Below are 20,621 nucleotides of genomic sequence, written 5' to 3' on the forward strand. Positions count from 1 at the left end.
AAGGCAACTCCAACCATACCTGTGTGCAGCATAAACTAATCTTATGTTATCCCAAACCAGTGTAAATTTTCAAACCAGTTTAATATTACCAACTTGTATCCGTGACAGGAGACATTATCAATGTGGTTCCATACCTTTATCCGTATGGGAGGACTTATGCAACCCGGCCCAGGAGCTGTAGTGATTTGGTAAATAATCTGGAAACTGGAGTTACACTCAGTGCGTTGCAAAATGGGCTATCATTGCCTCATCCAGTTAAATTTCAAATATCTTCAACCCTGTGAGCGGAAATGATCACATGGAAGTTACTCAGAAAAGTCTATACTGCACATGCTCAAACATATGTGCATGATTTTGCACCTGCTCCTGGGAGGTAGAGGAGCTCGAGTACGGGGTTGGCGCATCTTTCAGGAAGGCCATTCTGGGCTGTGGCCTAAAAAATACCTTTGTCCTGGTTGTACGGCCTTCAAGCTTTCACCAGCTTCAATTCATCGTTGTTTGCTGGTGGGTGCGTAGGGGTGCTGCCACCGAAGATGTGAGGTCGCGTGATGATGTGGCCTTCCTGAACCCGACGGCCACTCGTCGATCTCCTGCTGCTGGTAGTGTTGTTCCTGCACCCCCTGCACACTTGTGGTATCTTCAGCCAAACCCCCGTCTTCAGAGTCAGCCCAGAAGTGACTCCTAATGCTCCCCTCTGTCGAGGGAAATGCATTATGCAGCCCTCAATAAGGTGCTGCCATGGGCGTCCTAGGACCCATGGTACTAGACTCCATATACCGGAGCATGTCACATTGGAGCTTCTGCTCCATCAACCGCTCCACAGTTGCTCTCACCGGCGGTGATTTTTCACAGCCCGACTCGTCCGAGTCTTCGGCCTGTCCGACTTCTGCTTGGCCTTCCCACCAGTCTGTGGTGTCGATTCGGACTGTGCAGGTGCCAGATCGGAGACTGCTGATGAATAGCGATCCAGGTGCAGTCTACCGCTGCTGACTGCCCGCAATTCCGCGGTCCTCTGCAGTCAGTCTGGAGGCGGTCCATTCCTGTAACATAATCTCACAAAATAGCACAAAACGACCTTCGAGTAAGGAATTTAACTGCATGTCCTTTTTAAACCTTCTGCTGCGGGGCAATGCTCCCCCCGAGCCTGGTCTTGTGGTCGTAGTTTGTTACAGCTGGGGTTCCCTCTGTGGTCCTTGTAGAAAGGCTTCCATGCGTTTTTTTCTCCCCCGAGCTTTTTCTCCGCGGTCCCTGATAGCAGGGCTTCTCCGCGATATTCTCCAGTCGGGGCTTCCCCCCCCCCACCCCCCCGCCGCCTGCTCCCTGCATCCCGCACTCTAGCGGGTTCTCCAGGGGTCACCGGCACCAATATGATGCCGTTGGCTCTACCGCCAGCGGCTCCAAAGCGAATCCACTGCCGCCCGCTCCCCGTATTTCACGGTCTCCTGAGCGGGTTCTCCACCAATATGAAGCCGCTGGTTCTACCGCCAGCGGCTCAAAGGTGAATTCACCGTCGCTCGCTACCCGCATTCCGCGGTCTTCCGAGTGCCTAGGTCCGTGAGCGGAATTAACCGTGACCGGGGTTCCCTGAAGTTCGTGACTGGTGTCTCCCCTCTGTCCCGACTTAGCCCCGGACTTTTAGCAGGACCTCTAAGTAGAGGTTCCTGCAAGAAGATTTAAACCTCAGGTCTGTTGCTGACAGGGGAATCACGTCCACACTGCCAGTCGTAACGCAATGCGATAGACAATATGACACGCATGCGTACTGGCGGGGTCTTCACGTAGTCACTCACATGACTCCGAAGTAAAATGACAAATTAAATTTGCTGCCGTGGATCTTGTAAATCTCAGGCAGAGTGTAATGTAGTTTGTCATCATTGGCAGGGTTGGTGGCGCCTGCAAATGCCCACTTAAACCACATGCAGGCCACATTGAGGCTGTCCATGATATTTTTGGTTGAAAGTCCTATTGACTTAAAATCTCAGTTAACAGCTTCCAAAATATGATGTGCTGTCATGCTAACCAACAATAATGTTGTTTTATGTTATTAAAGTGCAAAAGGAACGTAGGTAACTTTAGTGTTTCTTGATTTAAGGAAGAATGATGTACCTCCTGCTCTAAGATTGAACAAGGGCCAAAACTCTGCAAAACTGAGACAAAAAACATCAGTGTGGATGAAGGGGTGCAACAGAGAAGGAAGGGTCTACATGCATTTGAGGCAGGAATGTGCTGAGGGTGGGTGGAAAGAGGTCAATGTATGCTGAAAATGAAGAGAGTTAAGGACTGGGAGGACTGAAGCGAAGAGGCAAAGAGAATAGGTTAGGGAGAAGAAAAGAGGAGGCATTGAGGAGGCAAAGAGGAGATATTCCCTAGGACATTGAGGGAAGTTAGTGTAGAAATAGCAGGGGCTATGACAGAAATATTTCAAATGTCATTAGAAATGGGAATAGTGCCGGAGGATTGGCGTACTGCGCATGTTGTTCCATTGTTTAAAAAGGGGTCCAAGAGTAAACCTAGCAATTATAGACCTGTTAGTTTGACGTCAGTGGTGGGCAAATTAATGGAAAGGATACTTAGAGATAATATATATAAGCATCTGGATAAACAGGGTCTGATTAGGAACAGTCAACATGGATTTGTGCCTGGAAGGTCATGTTTGACTAATCTTCTTGAATTTTTTGAAGAGGTTACTGGGGAAATTGATGAGGGTAAAGCAGTGGATGTTGTATATATGGACTTCAGTAAGGCCTTTGACAAGGTTCCTCACGGAAGGTTGGTTAAGAAGGTTCAATTGTTGGGTATTAATGATGGAGTAGCAAGATGGATTCAACAGTGGCTGAATGGGAGATGCCAGAGAGTAATGGTGGATGGGTGTTTGTCAGGTTGGAGGCCAGTGACTAGTGGGGTGCCACAGGGATCTGTGTTGGGTCCACTGTTGTTTGTCATGTACATCAATGATCTGGATGATGGTGTGGTAAATTGGATTAGTAAGTATGCAGATGATACTAAGATAGGAGGGGTTGTGGATAATGAAGTAGATTTTCAAAGTCTACAGAGAGATTTATGCCAGTTGGAAGAGTGGACTGAAAGATGGCAGATGGAGTTTAATGCTGATAAGTGTGAGGTGCTACATCTTGGCAGGACAAATCAAAATAGGTACATGGTAAAGGTAGGGAATTGAAGAATGCAGGTGAACAGAGGGATCTGGGAATAACTGTGCACAGTTCCCTGAAAGTGGAATCTCATGTAGATAGGGTGGCAAAGAAAGTTTTTGGTGTGCTGGCCTTTATAAATCAGAGCATTGAGTATAGAAGTTAGGATGTAATGTTAAAATTGTACAAGGCATTGGTGAGGCCAATTCTGGAGTATGGGGTGCAATTTTGGTCGCCTAATTATAGGAAGGATGTCAACAAAATAGAGAGAGTACAGAGGAGATTTACTAGAATGTTGCCTGGATTTCAGCAACTAAGTTACAGAGAAAGGTTGAACAAGTTAGGGCTTTATTCTTTGGAGCGCAGAAGGTTAAGGGGGGACTTGATAGAGGTCTTTAAAATGATGAGAGTGATAGACAGAGTTGACGTGGATAAGCTTTTCCCACTGAGAGGAGGGAAGATGCAAACAAGGGGACATGACTTGAGAATTAAGGGACAAAAGTTTAGGGGTAACATGAGGGGGAACTTCTTTACTCAGAGAGTGGTGGCTGTGTGGAATGAGCTTCCAGTGAAGGTGGTGGGGGCAGGTTCGTTTTTATCATTTAAAAATAAATTGGATAGTTATATGGACGAGAAAGGAATGGAGGGTTATGGTCTGAGCGCAGGTATATGGGACTAGGAGAGAATACGTGTTCGGCACGGACTAGAAGGGTAGAGATGGCCTGTTTCCGTGCTGTAATTGTTATATGGTTGTTATATGGTTATTGAACAAGGACGTATTTTCCTGTGTGTTCATACACATGCAGCAAGGCTGATGTGCAGTCATCTTAGATCCCCCTTGTCACAGGGCCAAGGACTCGCTTGATCTCGTCTGTTGGTACCTGATGTATAACAACAATACCTCATTAAAATAAACTACACAAGGTCACATTCTACTCAATGTACAGTTCAGGATCTGAAAAATTGAATCGTCATGGAGAGACCAAGCAGACTTAGATCAGAATGTCATCCTACCGTCAAGACCTGGGAACTTGTAGGTTTTACATCGATATTGCCTATCTGCGTAGGACACGACTGGCATGTGATGGTCAGCTCAAAGAACAAAGTCTCAACCCGAAACGTCACCCATTTCTTCTCTCCAGACAGGTGTTGCATCTTCTGCGGTTACAGGGGAAGGTACCAGGGGAGGGGGTGGTTTGGTTGAGAAGGGATGAGTCAACCAGGGAGCTGCAGCGGGAACGGTCTCTGCGGAAGGCGGAAAGGGGTGGAGATGGGATAATGTGGCTCGTGGCGGATCCTGTTGGAGCTGGCGGAAATTTTAGCGGATTATATGTTGTATGCGACGGCTAATGGGGTGGAAGGTAAGGACTAGGGGGGACTGTCTCTGTTGTGACTAGGGGGAGGGGGAGCAAGGGCAAAGCTGCAGGGTACCGAGGAGACACGAGTGAGGACCTCATCTATGTTGGGAGAGGGGAACCCCCGTTCCCTGAAGAATGCGGCATAGATGAAGGAATTGGGAGTAGGGGATAGAGTCTTTGCAGGAAGCATGGTGGGAAGAAGTGTAGCCGAGACAGTTGTGGGAGTCAGTGGGTTTGTAATAGACGTCAGTTAACAGTCTATTTCTTGTGATGGAGACTTAGATCAAGAAAGGGGAGGGAGGTGTCAGAGATGGTCCAAGTAAATTTGAATGCAGGATGGAAATTGGTGAAGCTGATGAAGTCCATGAGTTTTGCACTGGTGTAGGAGGTAGCACCGATGCAGTCATTAATGTAACGGAGATAGAGTTCGGGGATAGGGCCAGTGTGTGGACGGTTTCTGAAATCATGAATCGATCAACCAGCCACAATCCTTGCCGATATCTTCAATCTCATATTTCAACAGTCCATTGTCACCACGTGCTTCAAAGTAACCTCCATTGTTCTAGTCCCATGAAAAATAAAGTGACCTGTCTCAATGAATACAGCGCGATAGCTGTAACATCAACCATAACAAAGTGACTAATGGAATGCCTCGGGGATCGGTGCTGAGCCCATTACTTTGTGTCCTCTATATCAATGACTTGGATGAGAAAGTACAAGGCGTGTTTAGTAAATTTGCAGATGATATTTAAATAGGTGGTATTGTAGTCAGTGAAGATTGTTATCAAGAAATGTAGCGAGATCTTGATCAGCTGGGTGAGTGGGCTGTGGAATGACTAATGGAGTTTAATTCAGAAATGTGTGAGGTATTGCATCTTGGAAAATCAAACCACGGCGACCTACACAGTAAACGATAGGACCCTGGGGAGTGTTGTAGAGTAGATGATTACAGTAGTACAAGTGTGTAGTTTTCTTAACATGGTTTCACAGGTTGATATAGTCTTGAAAAATGATTTTGTCATCATCAGGCAGGGAATTGAGTTTGCAAGTTGGGACATGTTACAGTTGGCAAAACATTGGTGAGACCACACTTGGAGTATTATGTTCCGTTTTGAGCATTTTGCTATAGGAAAGATGCCATACAGCAGGAAAGAGTGCAGAGAGGTTATACAAAGATGTTGACAGGATTCGAGGACTAGAAACATAGAAACATAGAAAATAGGTGCAGGAGTAGGCCATCCGGCCCTTCGAGCCTGCAACGCCATTCAATATGATCATGGCTGATCATCCAACTCAGTATCCTGTACCTGCCTTCTCTCCATACCCCCTGACACCTTTAGCCACAAGGGCCACATCTAACTTCCTCTTAAATATAGCCATTGAACTGGCCTCAACTACCTTCTGTGGCAGAGTTACAGTGGCTACTACTGAGTTACAGGAGAGGTAGGCCAGGCTAAGACTTTATTTCTTGGAGTATAGTTCATCAAATTAAAGCTACATTTCTAAAATACTATCCTGACCTATTTCCTGAATAATTTCTCATTCAATAATGTTCCTTGCATTTATCTGCTTCAAAACCCTGGTCTTCTATTAACCATGTTCTTACCCATGTCAATGAAATTGCATTCCAGGATGCCACATTCAGTTACCCCATGTTGCTACATTCAATTCCAGCCTTACTTTACTGTGCAAACACTGCAGTTCTGTGAATCTCTCCATTCATCTTTTCTGCCTTCTGACAGTAAACTGTAACCATGTGAAGGAAGAAACTGTAGATGCTGGTTTATTCCGAAGATAGACACAAAATGCCAGAGTAAGTCAGCAGGTCAGACAGCATCTCTCGAGAAAAAGGAAGGGTAACTTTTTGGGTCAAAACCCTTCTTTGGATTTAAAGTATAAGGGGGGGAAACTGGATGTAGGAAAAGATCAGAACAAATCAGGGCCACCAATAGATGACCAAAGAAGCCATGATGAGCCCATAATGACCCATTGTTGGCTGGGGCAAAAATTGGGCCAGCAAACCAAAAATTGTTGGCTCCAGAAAACCTTAACTATGTTTGCCTAACTTAGTACTCTCTTCTTTATCCCTTTCATCTTGCCTTTTCTGTCTAATCCTCAGCAGCATTCATTACAATGCTTGAGAATAGTGGTGTTTGCACCACCTTTGAACAGTTTCTCTAAATCAAAGCTCTTTTAAAAAGTTTTTTTCTAATGAATTTTGACCTAATTGTCCTACTTTGACGTATGTGTATTTGAGATATTTAATAACTTGCCCCACATCTGGTTACATGCAGGATCCAATGTATGGGAAAGGAAAACTTGGAGAAATTCAAACCCTTATACTGGGAATGATAGACACATTCAATTACGAGCTGGTAAGTATAGACATGTAGTTTATACAAATTCTCATACAAATTACTTGTTGCCAATTGTAAAATTGTTTTTAAATGTGTAAAGTTAATGGAATTAATTTGAAACTATTATTAGTTCAAATAGATTTTGGATAGGTAGTGCGAATAAGGATAGACACAAAGTGCTAACTCAGTAACTCAGCGGGTCAGGCAGCATCTCTGGAGATAAAGGAACTTGAGGGCTTTTTCACTATCTTGTATCTTCAGTCCTCATTAGATATCACTGTTACCTAATACCTTCCTTGTTCATTACACTAATTAATGCTCACAAAATGTTTCGGAGTAAAATAAACATTTTACAAAAAAGTTATTTTTATTAAAATCTTGGGATGGTCCGATGACATGTTTGCCTGAAGACTGCACCTTTAGAAAAAAAATCATATTTTCATATTTATAATTATTTGTCTAATTTATTGGTGGAGAGATGCCCATTATGAATACTTGAGATTTGCATTATCCACAATATTAAATAAGATGTATTGGTGTAAGACACAAGTAATGTACTGAAAGTTTGCCACCACAGAAATTAGATGGGTAAAATAAATATGGTTAGATATATTACTACCACTATTCTCAAGCATCGTAATGAAAATTGGATAATTGCCCATCATTTATGCTTAAAGATGTAATACTGCATGTGATAGATAGATTTTTTCTTTTTTTTTTAAATATTTTTATTAGAAGCAAACATATTATAAAGTATAGTTACATATTATAGCAAAAAAAACTTTTCATATACATCAATCATACATTATTAAAATGTTCAATTTTCGATTAATTCTGCTTCTAGTGTTTTTTTTAAATATAGATAGAAAGAGAGAAAGAGAGAAAAAAGAATTACAAATATCAAAAAAGAGAAAAGGTGGAATGAATTACTTATAATACGTCATTGGAGATAAATTTGTAGATTATAAAGTATAACTTTTCATCTAATCCTGAGTTCAAGCTTCAGTTGGGCTTTCGTGCTGGGCCAATCTATCCCTCCAAATAGTTAATGAATGGAGCCCATATTTTAACAAAAAGTTCTTGTTTGTCCATTAAGACAAGTCTAATTCTTTCTAGATGTAGGGTCTCTGACATTTCCACAATCCACATTTTAATTGTGGGGGTTATAGGGCCTTTCCAAAATTTTAATATTAATTTTTTCCCAGTTATTATACTGTAGTCGAGGAAGTTTCTTTGGCTTGTTGTGAGTGTTAAACTTTGTTCTGATATCCCAAGTATTATTAATTTTGAGTCTGGATCCAATTTAGTATTAACTTCAGAAATTATTTCAAAAATATCAGTCCAGAAATTTTTAATTTTGTACAATTTGCAAAAGTATGTGTTAAATTGGCCTCTAGATGCAGACATTTATCACAAATAGGAGAAATATGTGGGAAGATTATATTTAGGTTTATTTTGGAGTAATGTAATCTGTGTAAGACTTTAAATTGTATAAATGCATGTCTGGCATTTAACGAACATTGATGTATATGTTGTAAACTTTCGACCCAAATATCTTTCGTTATAGGATGACCTAATTCATTTTCTCATGTGTATCTATATAGTTCCATTGGTGGTACTTTGTTGTTTAAGAGGGTGTTATAAATATAAGCTATTAATTTTTCAGTGTTAGGATGCTTATTCAAACATGCATCAAGAATTTCTGGTTCCCTAGTCCTATAAACTTGTGTATTAGATTTAACATAATCTCTAATATGTAGATATCTGAAGAAATTATTTGAGTGCAGTCCATGATTCTGTTGTAACTCTTGAAATGAAAGAAAGATGCCTTTCCTATAAAGATGTCCAATCTTTTTAATTCCATAATTTTTCCATTTTGTGAAACCTTTATCCAATATGGATGGCTTGAATAAAGGATTATTTACAATGGGAAGACATAGTGGTATATTATTCAATTTTAAAGCTTTTTTTAATTGTTTCCAAATTCGTATTCCACTATGTATTATAGGGTTTTCCTTATAGGTTTTTTTGTGCAGTTTTGTGGGAGCAAATATAATCGAACCAATTTCAAAAGGTAAACAGTCTTCCTTTTCCATCCTTAACCCATCTGGTTGTTGATTCATTTCTTCCAGCCAGAAATTCATGTTTTTAATATGGATTGCCCAGAAATAAAACAAGAAATTTGGCAAGGCCAAACTTCCATTTATCTTTGACTTACATAAATGTTTTTTACTTATTCTATGATTCTTATAATCCCAAATAAAGCTTGTAACAATGGAATCGACTTTTTTGAAAAGAAAATTTGGGATATATATCGGGATTAATTGAAATAGGTACAGTAGTTGCGGTAAGAAGATCATTTTTATAGCATTGAAATGGGAAGTGTTTTCCAGTACTGAATATTCTTGTGTAGTTTATTCAGTAAGGGTGGAAAATTTAGTTTAAATAAAGAGGTAGTTATGTAGATTCCTAAATATTTAAGTTTATCTTTAACTATTTAACAACAGACATTGGAAATGGAAATAAGCCAATTAGACATAGAAAATGCAGCAGCACCATCTATGGTAAAACACAATAAAATTGCAGTACTGAAATATGTTAAACAAGATACAATCAGACCAAGTTATAAAACTTTATCAACATACAAAACAATTAAATTTTGAATTTGGTGATAAACCACAAAAACTATTAGCGCGTCAACTTCGTAAACTGGACGGAGGAAAAAGCAATTTACGTAGGTTTTCCGCAGATAGATTGATTTCAACACACAATCTTTATGTGAGTGCTCCGCACTGCAGTTTCTCCGTACTGCAGTTTCTCCGTACTGCACACACATTTTAAAGTGAGGAGTTACTGAGACTTTTGACCAATTTGTACAGGGTCTTTTTAAATAAACTGTGGACTGCTTTGATATACTGTTTGAATGAATCCTGCTGAGTAAATAGGTTTAGTTTGCTGCAGACTAATGTCCTGCCTCCAAGTATTACCCAAATTGATTTGACTGTCACAGTGGTTGCTGGTCCACAATAAGTGTACAATTAAAATAGTTAGATTTTGTTAATAAATTAAATACCACTGAGTATGATTAGAGCTTGTAGGTAAGTTACCTAATGCCAACAGTCAATCTCATTGTTTCTGGACAAATATCATCATGGTACTTTTAGCAGCTTTAAACAGCAAACTGGGGACTAATTACCTTTCTATATCTCAATGTGCCATTAGTGTCAGAAGAAGTTAGTTACCCTAATATCCCTAACATCTACTTGCCTTGAGTGATATCATTGTCAATGCACCCAAGCTATTCCCAAACTAAATGCAAAAACAAAATTTAATGCAAGTGTAATTAAAAAATCAAGATTGGGTATTAGGATCGTCATTATGAGATGTTGAATCCTTATGTGAAAATGCAACATTTGAGATTCAATTTTATTTTGGAGTTGGCTTTATGTTAAGAGTCAAGAGCATTTAACTGATATATGTGCCAACAATTAAATTTTTGCAGCAGCATAACAGGCGTGTAAACATAAATACACATAAACAAAAATTAAATTAATTAATAACCATAATACTAGTGCAATAAAAACCCAAAGTCTTTAGTGCAACCAAAGACAGTTTGCAGTTTATAGTCGAGGTTATTGCAATGTGGTGTTCAAGAGCTTGATGGTCATTGGGGGGAAAATGCAATTCTTGAACCTGGAGGTCACAGTTTTTCTGATTCCTGCATCTTCTTTCCGATGGTAGGAGTGAAATGAGAATGTGACCAGGGTGGTGTGGGTCATTGATGATTCTGGTTGCCTTTTTGAGGTAGCACCTCCAATAAATCCCTTTGATATGTGGTATGTGGTATTTGGTTTTTAGAGGGTCCTCTTACAAACATAGATGCAAGTCACTGGATGGTCAGTGAGCTGTCAGTTTCTAAAGAGCCATCTTTTATATTAATTCCTTCTCTGTTCCTTAATATTGAGTTGTGGATATGCTATGCAGACCTATCACTCATATGGCCCTCTTAATTCTCTGACATGCAATTGTTAGGCACTTCTGAAATTACTCTAGTTGTGATAAGACACACATCAGCTCAGACTGCTATTTTGCCTGAGGATTTAACATCTCATAATGACCATCCTAATGGCTAATCTCATGTTCTAATTGCACATGCATTGGATTTTGCTTTTATGTGTTTTTTTTAAATTTAAATCTAAAAGGGGACTTCATTTGTGTGAATGCCAAAGCCATTTGTTAGTTATGCAAGAAGAGCCAGATCAGCAAGTAAATCTAGAGAGTTGTTTTGTAACACAGGGTCCTTATGTTATGCTTTAATATTCTTACACTGTGATAATTAGCCATTATCTCATCCTATATCTGGCAGCATCTTGGGCAAATTTTAAGACAAGCTTTTCAGGCTTTGTAGAATACTTTGACATTATAATAGTGTTCCAAACTGTCTGACTTGATACATTTCCATGGAGTGATTAAATATTGAGCTTGCTTTTTTCTTCATTTTAATTTGCCATTGGCAGTCAATTTGCAGTTCTATACCAGCTTACAGTCTTGCATTCCAATGGGTAGAAGTAATTGGAGGCACAATAGAATGAATGCACTTGCTGGAATTTGTGCAAAAAACAGGAGAGTTGCTGGAGGAACAGTGGGTGAGGCAACATTTGTGGAGGGAAATGGACAGATGCATTTCGGGTCAGGACCCATCTTTGGACTAATTCAGTAGGAGCGAGGAAACAGGCAACTTACAGGCTAGTTTACCTGACATCTGTAGAGGGCAAAATGCAAGAGACTACCTTAGAAAAAAAGTTAACAGGACACTTGAAAAATGTTACAAGGTTAGATAGCATTAATTTGGATTTATGAAAAGTGACTAATTTTAGACAAAAAAAGGGACAAAGTGCTGGAGTAACTGAGCGGGTCAGGCAGCATTAATGGTGAACATGAATAGGTGATGTTTTGGGTTGGGAGCCTTCTTCAGACTGATTGTAGGTAGTTGGAAGAGTGGAGGGTTTTTTTGATAGGCAGATGGTTGGACAAAGGCCAGAGATGAAAAGACAAAAGGTGTGTGACCAAAAGATCTGAAGAGTTGCAAATTCTGAAGCTAGAGAAAGGAACGTAGGTGGAAGGAGAGGAGGAGAGAAATAGGTGCAGGTCCAGGTGGGATTAAAACATTTGGAACAATCGCTTCGGGAAGGAGTTCAAATAAGGGGGTCATTTTAGGATGTGATCTGTCTGAAGAAGGGTTCTGACTCAAACATTGGCTGTCCATTTCCTTCCATAGATGCTGCCTAAACTGCTGAGTTCCTCCAGCTGTCAGTTTTACATGCGATTCCAGCATGTGCAGTCTCCTGTGTTTTCACGAGCAGGAGGAGGCCACTGAGCCCAATGAGCCTGTTTGGAAATTTATTAAGGGCATAGTGGTCTAATTGTAATCTTGATCCATAATTCTCTGTTGTGAAAATCTATCGAACTTGTGCATATCAAGGATCCTCTGCCTCTCCCTTAACATATGCAGAGTTCTGTATCCACCATGCTTTGTAGAAGTGTTTCAAAGTCCCACAATCCTCTATGAGAAAAAAAAATGTCCCCATCTTTATCTTAACTGAGCAACAACATAATATTAAATTGTAATTTTTATTTTTTGATTTTTCTGCAAGATGAAGCAACTGCTCCACATCTGCTGTCAAAACTTCTCATGATCTTATATTACATTCAAGTCCACTTTCACTCTTCTAAACTCGAATTGATGCATGCCAAGTCTATCCAATCCTTTGTGAAAAGACACTCTGTCCATTCCAGGTACTGAATGAGTTTGATATCCGAAGGGACATATGTCTTCTTGTACATGAATCACTGAAAAGTAATGTGCAGGTATAGCAAGCAATCTGCAAGCAATATAGCAAGGAAAGCAAACAATCTGTTGGCCTTAAAGCCTTGTCCCACGGTACGAGTTCATTCCAACAGTTCTCCCGAATTTGCCCTGATTCGAACTCTGAGATTTACGGTAATGGCCACTCGATGGTACTCGGGGCTCTCGTGGACATTTTTCAACATGTTGAAAAATCTTCACGAATCTTCCCATGCTTACCTGCTGTTAGCGAGTCTTCCCAAGTAACTGCCGTTAGCGTTATGAGCCGCTAAGAGACGGCCCCGAGCTCAGACGTACCCACTACGTTCATTCTCCGTGCTTGCCACGAGTTTGATTTTTTTTAAATTTGGGAGAGCTCTTGGAATAACTCGTACCGTGGGACGGGGCTATTACTTCAAGATTTAAGTGCAGGAGAAGAGATTGTTTGAAGTCTGTGAGATTATGCTGGAATTTTGTATGCACGTCTGGTCTCCTAATCTATGGAAGGATGCAAGTGCGGTAGAGGGAGTGCTGCGATGGATCACAACACTGTTACCTGGGATAGGAGAGGAGTTGTCCAATATGCAGAGGTTAAGCAGACTATTCATTTAAAAGTATCAGAAATTATCTCAATTGAAGTGTACACAAACCATTTGGGTGGGGTTTGTCACAGTGGATATAGGTATGACGTTTCCTAAACCTTGATGTCTAGAACCACTCAGTCTCAGAAAACGAGATTAACCATTCATGTCTGATTTCTTTACCCAGACAGTGGTGAATCTGTGGGATTCGCCATCTAAGAAGGCTGTGGAGGCTCAGTCACTGAACTGAGATATCAGTAGTATCTGAGAGGGATCATACAATATGTTGTTTAAGATGAGTAATGATCTAACTAAACATTGAAAGGCTGAATGGCCTACTCCTCCTCCTACTCCTGTCAATTTCTGATGTATTGTGCATTGATCCAATACATCATTGGTAGTGTAATGTCTGCTGTAAGGCCCTGTTACGACTAGCACATTGAATACACGTCCATCATCTTGTAAGAAAGAACTAATCTGAACAACCAACCGAAACTTCTAGAAGGTCACCTGACCTCAATCACGAGGCACAGGCACGTTTGCCAGCTTCTGCTTTTGGCCTCAAGGGGCGCTGGCATTTATTTTACATAGACATCACAGGTAGGACTGATTGGTACACATTTCTTGTGGCATTCCAACCTCACACTGAAGACTCTTTGCTTCATTTGTTCTCATGCTATTAAATTGTATACGTTTAGAACAAATGCGAAAGCTTAAAAATGGTGTATTCGTACATGTTGTGAACCAGCAGAAGCCTAATTGCATCACACAGCAACTTGCAACATCCTTCCCTGGCAAAACCCCTGTTCTACAATTATAATGAAGCCAGAGGACGAACTGGTTCATTAACAAACTTAGATGAAAGTGTCAGCACATGGAGCAGTCTTGTTAAGCACATTTGCAATTATAGTGGTGGAGCTCAGCATGTGGGTGCAAAAGAAAGCCTATATTGTTTGCAACCGACCTGAAATCCTAATTCCTTTCTCTGTTCTTCCTGAAGTCTGCAACATCACAGAGCCTAGCCTTCAGCCATATGTGATAGCAGAAATAAAATAAAGCTCTGAAAATTGAAAAAGCTATGACATTTTCCACATGCCTGATGATTCTGTACAATAAATGGAGACAAGCACGTGACATATTGATGCAATGCCAGCTGATGATTACTTTTGCAGGACCAACTGGATCTGTAGTTAATATAGAAAATTACTGATTCATTGAAAAATGAAATAAAGTACTTTGACTAGTAGCAATATGATGCTCTAAGGCTGCTTCATGTTTGTCCTCTCTGGGGCACTCTTCTCCATGTCTCAATACAGTCGTGGTTGAAACAAATATAAATGCTGAATACCCATGGTGAGATTGACTGTCCTTGATATCAAACCACATCTGACCAAGCATGGGCTCCGTTTAAGCTGCTGTCAGGGAGTGGTGACATTTTACATGATTGATTTTTCGTGTTATCTATCCATACCAGCGCTGAGATTAGTCATTAGTGCCAGCGCTAAAAGTTTCCTGTCAACATGGAATCAGGCAGGGCAGGAGCAGGAATCTCCTGCAATCAAGGCAGGAAAATGGGATTAGGAGGCAGAGATCAGCCATAATTAAATAGCGGAGTTGACTCGATGGGCCAAATGGCCTAATTCTACTGTAACATGTGAACTTGTGAATCATCACTATTTCATAGCAGCTCCCGGAACTACCTATCCTTATTACACTCGACACTACCTGCATGGCTATGATTACAGATGGTCGGGGGTGGGGTGAGTTCAGGTGCAATGGAAATGGTAAGTATTTGTCATCTTTCCCCAGTACATTTCCAGTTAACGGTCAATCGCTCAAGATCAAGCTTGAACTTAGAACAATGTCGCTGTTTCAAAGGGAGATCAGAGACTGCTCTGTTCTTTGTTTCACTGAAACATGGCTCACTTCTGACTCACCTGAGCTTACCATATAATCTGAGGGTTTCTCCATTTATTGTACAGAATCATCAGGCATGTGGAAAAGCAGTGGCATCTGCTATTTTGATCAATGCTTTGTGGTACACTGATGTAACGGTCTAAGCTCATTTCTGCTCTCCAACCTGCATTACCTGTTTCTAAAGTGCCATCACATCTATCTACCAAAGTGCATTTGTCTCTCCCATCTCTACACACCATCCTGAGTCAATGCTGAGATGACAGTGGATTAATTATATTCAATCATCAACCCTTGTGAGACAGAAAACCCTGATGCCCTGTGCATCATCACTGCCGACTTCAATCAAGCTAACTTCAGGAATATATTCCCCAAATACCATCAGTATGTCTACAGCTGCATGCTGGAGTTTAACACCCTTGACCACAGCATCTTATCAACTGGAGTGTACCTGGCCCAAAGGAGGATTTTCATGACCGTTGGAGGTTTTGTCGTCTTAGCCCTGGAACTGATCCTATTAATGGCTTGCCATGCAATGCAAGAACAGAAGTCGGGAAATTCAGTGACTGCACCATGTACAGTACCATCTGCAACTCATCATGCAGTGAAGCTATGTGTTTTTTTACCATATCCTCAAGACATTCAGTGAAATCACTATTGCCAGATATATCACTATCAACCCTGCATGTTACAATGGACCGGCCCTATGCTTTCTTGTTCACCATTCCTTGGAGTACATAGATACATAGAAAATAGGTGCTGAAGCAGGCCATTCAGCCCTTCGAGCCAGCACCGCCATTCAATGTGATCATGGCTGATCATCCACAATCAGTACCCCGTTCCTGCCTTCTCCCCATATCCCTTGATTCTGCTAGCCCTAAGAACTCTATCTAACTCTCTTGAATGCATCCAGTGAATCGGCCTCTATTGCCTTCTGAGGCAGAGAATTCCACAAATTCACAACTCTCTTTGTGAAAAAGTTTTTCCTCATCTCATTTCTAAATGGCTTACCCCTTGTTTTTAAACTGTGGCCACTGGTTCTGGACTCCTCCAACATTGGGAACATGCTTCCTGCATCCAGTATGTCCAATCCCTTAATAATTTCAAATGTTTCTATAAGATCCCCTCTCATCCTTCTAAATTCTAATGAATACAAGCCCAGTCGTTCCATTCTTTCATCATATGATAGTCCTCCATCTCGGGAATTAACCTAGTGAACCTACGCTGCACTCTCTCAATAGCAAAAATGCCCTTCCTCAAATTAATAGACGGAGACTGCACACAATGCTCCAGGTGTGGTCTCACCAGGGCCTTGTACAACTGCAGAAGGACCTCTTTGCTCCAATACTCAAATCCTCTCATTATGAAGGCCAACATGCCATTAGCTTTCTTCACTGCCTGCTGTGCCTGCATGCTTACTTTCAGTGACTGATGTACTAGGACACCCAGGTCTCGTACTTCCCCTTTTCCTAATCTGACACCTTTCAGATAATAATCTGCCTTCTTGTTCTTGCCACCAAAGTGGATAACTTCACATTTATCCACATTATACTGCATCTGCCATGCATCTGCCCACTCACCCAACCTATCCAAGTCACCCTGCATTCTCATAGCATCCTTTTCACAGTTCACGCTGCAACCGAACTTTGTGTCATCTGCAAATTTGCTAATGTCACTTTTAATTCCTTCATCTAAATCATTAATATATATTGTATATAGCTGCAGTCCCAGCACCGAGCCTTGCAGCACCCCACTTAGTCACTGCCTGCCATTCTGAAAGGGACCCGTTAATTCCTACTCATGGTTTCCTGTCTGCCAACCAATTTTCTATCCATGTCAATACCGTACGTCCAATACCATGTGCTCTAAATTTGCCCACTAATCTCCTGTGTGAGACCTTATCAAAGGCTTTCTGAGAGTCCAGATACACTACATCCACTGGCTCTCCCTTATCCATTTTACTTGTTACATCCTCAAAAAATTCCAGAAGGTTAGTCAAACAAGATTTCCCCTTTGTAAATCCATGCTGACTTGGACTGATCCTGGTACTGCTATCCAAATGCACCAATTATTACATCTTTAATAATTGACTCTAGTATCTTCCCCACCACCGTGGTCAGGTTAACTGGTGTATAATTCCCTGCTTTCTCTCTCCATCCTTTCTTAAAAAGTGGGATAACATTAGCTACCCTCCAATCCACAGGAACTGATCCAGTATCTCTAGAACATTGGAAAATGATAACCAATGCGTCCACGATTTCTAGAGCCGCCTCCTTGAGTACCCTGTGATGCAGACCATCAGGCCCTGGGGATTTATCAGCCTTCAGTCCCATCAGTCTACCCAACACCATTTCCTGACTAATGTGAATTCTGTCTCCTAGTATATCTGGGAGATTGTGTCTTTCTTAGTGGACAGAAACAAACTCGTCTGCCATTCCTTGTTCCCCATAATAAATTCACCTGTTTCTGTCTTCACGGGACAGTCTTAACTAATCTTTTCCTTTTCACCAACCTAAAGAACCTACTATCCTCCTTTATATTCTTGGCTGCTTACCTTCGTACTTCATCTTTTCTCCCCATATTGCCTTTTTAATAGTGAAGTGAATAGAACAGAACTTCAAAAGTGCATGTGTTAATACATTGTGCATTTAGCACAGGAGGGTGAAGATGAATCTCTTCCTTTGCCTGTGTTGCAGATGATGCATTCTGGCAAATCTTCGTCAAGGTCCTCACAACAATAGCCAGTACCTCTCCATATGTTTTCATCAGAAATCTGCAGGGCTGACAGCTTTTTTTTAATGTTTTGAAATAAAATATTAGGATTAAAACCTTTGGAACCATCACTTCAGGAAAGAAACGTTTCTCTGAGGAAGATTATTTGTATTGCCTAGTTGAAAAGTCAAGATGGTGGATATAAGTAGCTTTGTGGGGTGCCATATTAATTGGATTTAGGTGCTCAGTTATTTACAATCTATATTAATGACTTGCATTAAATGATAACGTGTAATTGGATGGTGCTAAGCTAATTGGGAAAGTGAACTGTAAAGATGCAAAGACTTTGCAGAGGGATGTACACAAGCGAATGAGCAAAAAATATGCTATTTTTCATTTCCGTAGAAGGAATTAGAAGAAAATGATTTCTTAAAACTAACAAATGACGAAGTTTTGGTTACATGTGCAGCAAGGAATTAGGAAGACAAATTGTATTAGTCTTTACTTCCAGGCAGCTGGATTATAGAAGTCAAACAGTAGTTGCTCTAGGCTTCCAGAATCCATACCTGTATGTGATTTGTGCCTTTACCTAAGGAGGGATTTGCAGTGCCCTCCATAAAGACCAAGACCACCATTTATTTATTTGCCTCTGTTCTCCACAATTTGTGATTTGTAATAGAAAAAATCACATGTGGTTAAAGTGCACATTGTCAGATTATAATAAAGGCCAATTTTATACATTTTGGTTTCACCTTGTAGAAATTACAGCAGAAATACATAGTCCTCCCATTTCAGGGCACCATAATGTTTGGGACACGGCAATGTCATTGAAAATGAAAGTAGTTATGTTTAGTATTATTGCATATCCTTTGCATGCAATGACTGCTTGAAGTCTGCGATTCATGGACATCACCAGTTGTTGAGTGTCTTCTCTGGTGATGCTCTACCAGGCCTGTATTGCAGCCATCTTTAGCTTATGCTTGTTTGGGGGGCTATTCCCCTTCAGTTTTCTCTTCAGCATATAAAAGGCATGCTCAATTGGGTTCAGATTGGGTGATTGACTTGGCCACTCAAGAATTGACCATTTTTTAGCTTTGAACAACTCCTTTGTTGCTTTAGCAGTATGTTTGGGATCATTGTCTTGCTGTTATGAACTGCCGGCCAATGAGTTTTGAGGCATTTGTTTGAACTTGAGCAGATAGGATGTGTCTATACACTTCAGAATTCATTATGTTACTACCATCAGCAGTTGTATCATCAATGAAGATAAGTGAGCCAGTCATACTTGCCTAGGCCAAACCGTGTTTCACTGATGAGGTGGTATGCTTTGGATCTTGGGCAGTTCCTTCTCTCCTCCATACTTTGCTCTTGCTATCACTCTGATATAATTTAATCTTCATCTCATTTGTCCACAAGACCTTTTTCCAGAATTGTGGTTGCTCTTTTAATTATTTCTTGGCAAACTGTAACCTGGCCATCCTATTTTTGCAGCTAACCAGTGGTTTGCATCTTACAGTCTAGCCTCTGTATTTCTGTCCATGAAATCTTCTGCAGGCAATGGTCATTGACAAATCCACTTGACTACTGAAGAGTGTTTCTGATCTGTCAAGCAGGTGTTTGGGGATTTTTCGTTATTATAGAGAGAATTATTCTGTCATCAGCTGTGGAGGTCTTCCTTGGCCTGCCAGTCCCCTTGCCATTAGTAAGCTCACCAGTGCTCTCTTTCTTCTTAATGATGTTCCAAACAGTTGATTTTGATAAAGGTTTGGCTGATGTCTCTTAACAGTTTTATTCTTGTTTCTCATAATGTCTCGTAATGGCTTCTTTGACTTTCATTGGCACAACTTTGGTTCTCATGTTGATAAACAGCAATAAAAGTTTCCACGGTTATGGAAAGACTGGAGGAAAGAAAAGGTGCTGAGAGCTCTCTTATACCTGCATTAAGGAGGCATTTAAACACACCAGAGCAATTACAAACACCTATGAAGCCATGTGTTCTAAACATTATGGTGCCCTGAAATGGGGGGACTTTGTATAAACACTGCTGTGATTTCTACACAGTGAAACCAAAATGTATAAAAACGGCCTTTATTAAAATGTGACAATGCATTTTAACCACATGTGATGTTTTTCTAATACAAATCACAAATTGTGGAGTACAGAAGCAAATAAATAAATTATGGGTCTGTCCAAAACATTATGGATGGCACTGTGATTACATTATGAGTCTAATTTCTGGAAGGCATTTGAACACCATCCATTAAAATGACTGAAGAATAGGTGTTTTCAAAAGGCATCAATGACTCTTGAGAGCAATTGAAGGGGTGGATTCTGACAGCCTATGGGTTGACCATGAAAAACTTGGATAAAACAGAAAATGTTCGAAAACTCAAAATTACGAACCATTTTTGGAAAGAGAAACAATAAACATTCAACAGGTTCCGCCTCATAAGTTATTCTAGCATTTTCTGTTTTTATTTCAGATTTCCAGTACTTGCAGCTTTTTATTTGTCAGTTTAGAACTCGGGACAAGCACATCCATTTAGGGTGAATAAAGCTGATATTCCTTTATTCTAAAGATTATAAAGGTTTGCAATCATTACCTCGGAGGACTGAGTGAGTTCAATGGTTAGTCTGAGATTATTCATTGTAACAAAATCAAGCAAGATGGGGACCAGATGGGCAGGTAAATTGAGGTACAGAAG

General features: G+C 40.6%; 1 protein-coding gene across 1 annotated transcript in view; it reads left to right on the forward strand.

Moving 5' to 3' along the window:
- Positions 1-20,621, forward strand: part of vps8 (VPS8 subunit of CORVET complex) — a 434,442-nt gene that overhangs the window by 249,944 nt on the left and 163,877 nt on the right. The window contains exon 42 of the mRNA XM_055638558.1: positions 6,802-6,882. Within this exon, the coding sequence (XP_055494533.1) occupies positions 6,802-6,882 (81 nt within the window). The remainder of the gene's footprint in view (positions 1-6,801; positions 6,883-20,621) is intronic.

The sequence above is a fragment of the Leucoraja erinacea genome, chromosome 7, assembly GCF_028641065.1.
Source record: "Leucoraja erinacea ecotype New England chromosome 7, Leri_hhj_1, whole genome shotgun sequence".
Classification (NCBI taxonomy): Eukaryota; Metazoa; Chordata; class Chondrichthyes; order Rajiformes; family Rajidae; genus Leucoraja; species Leucoraja erinaceus.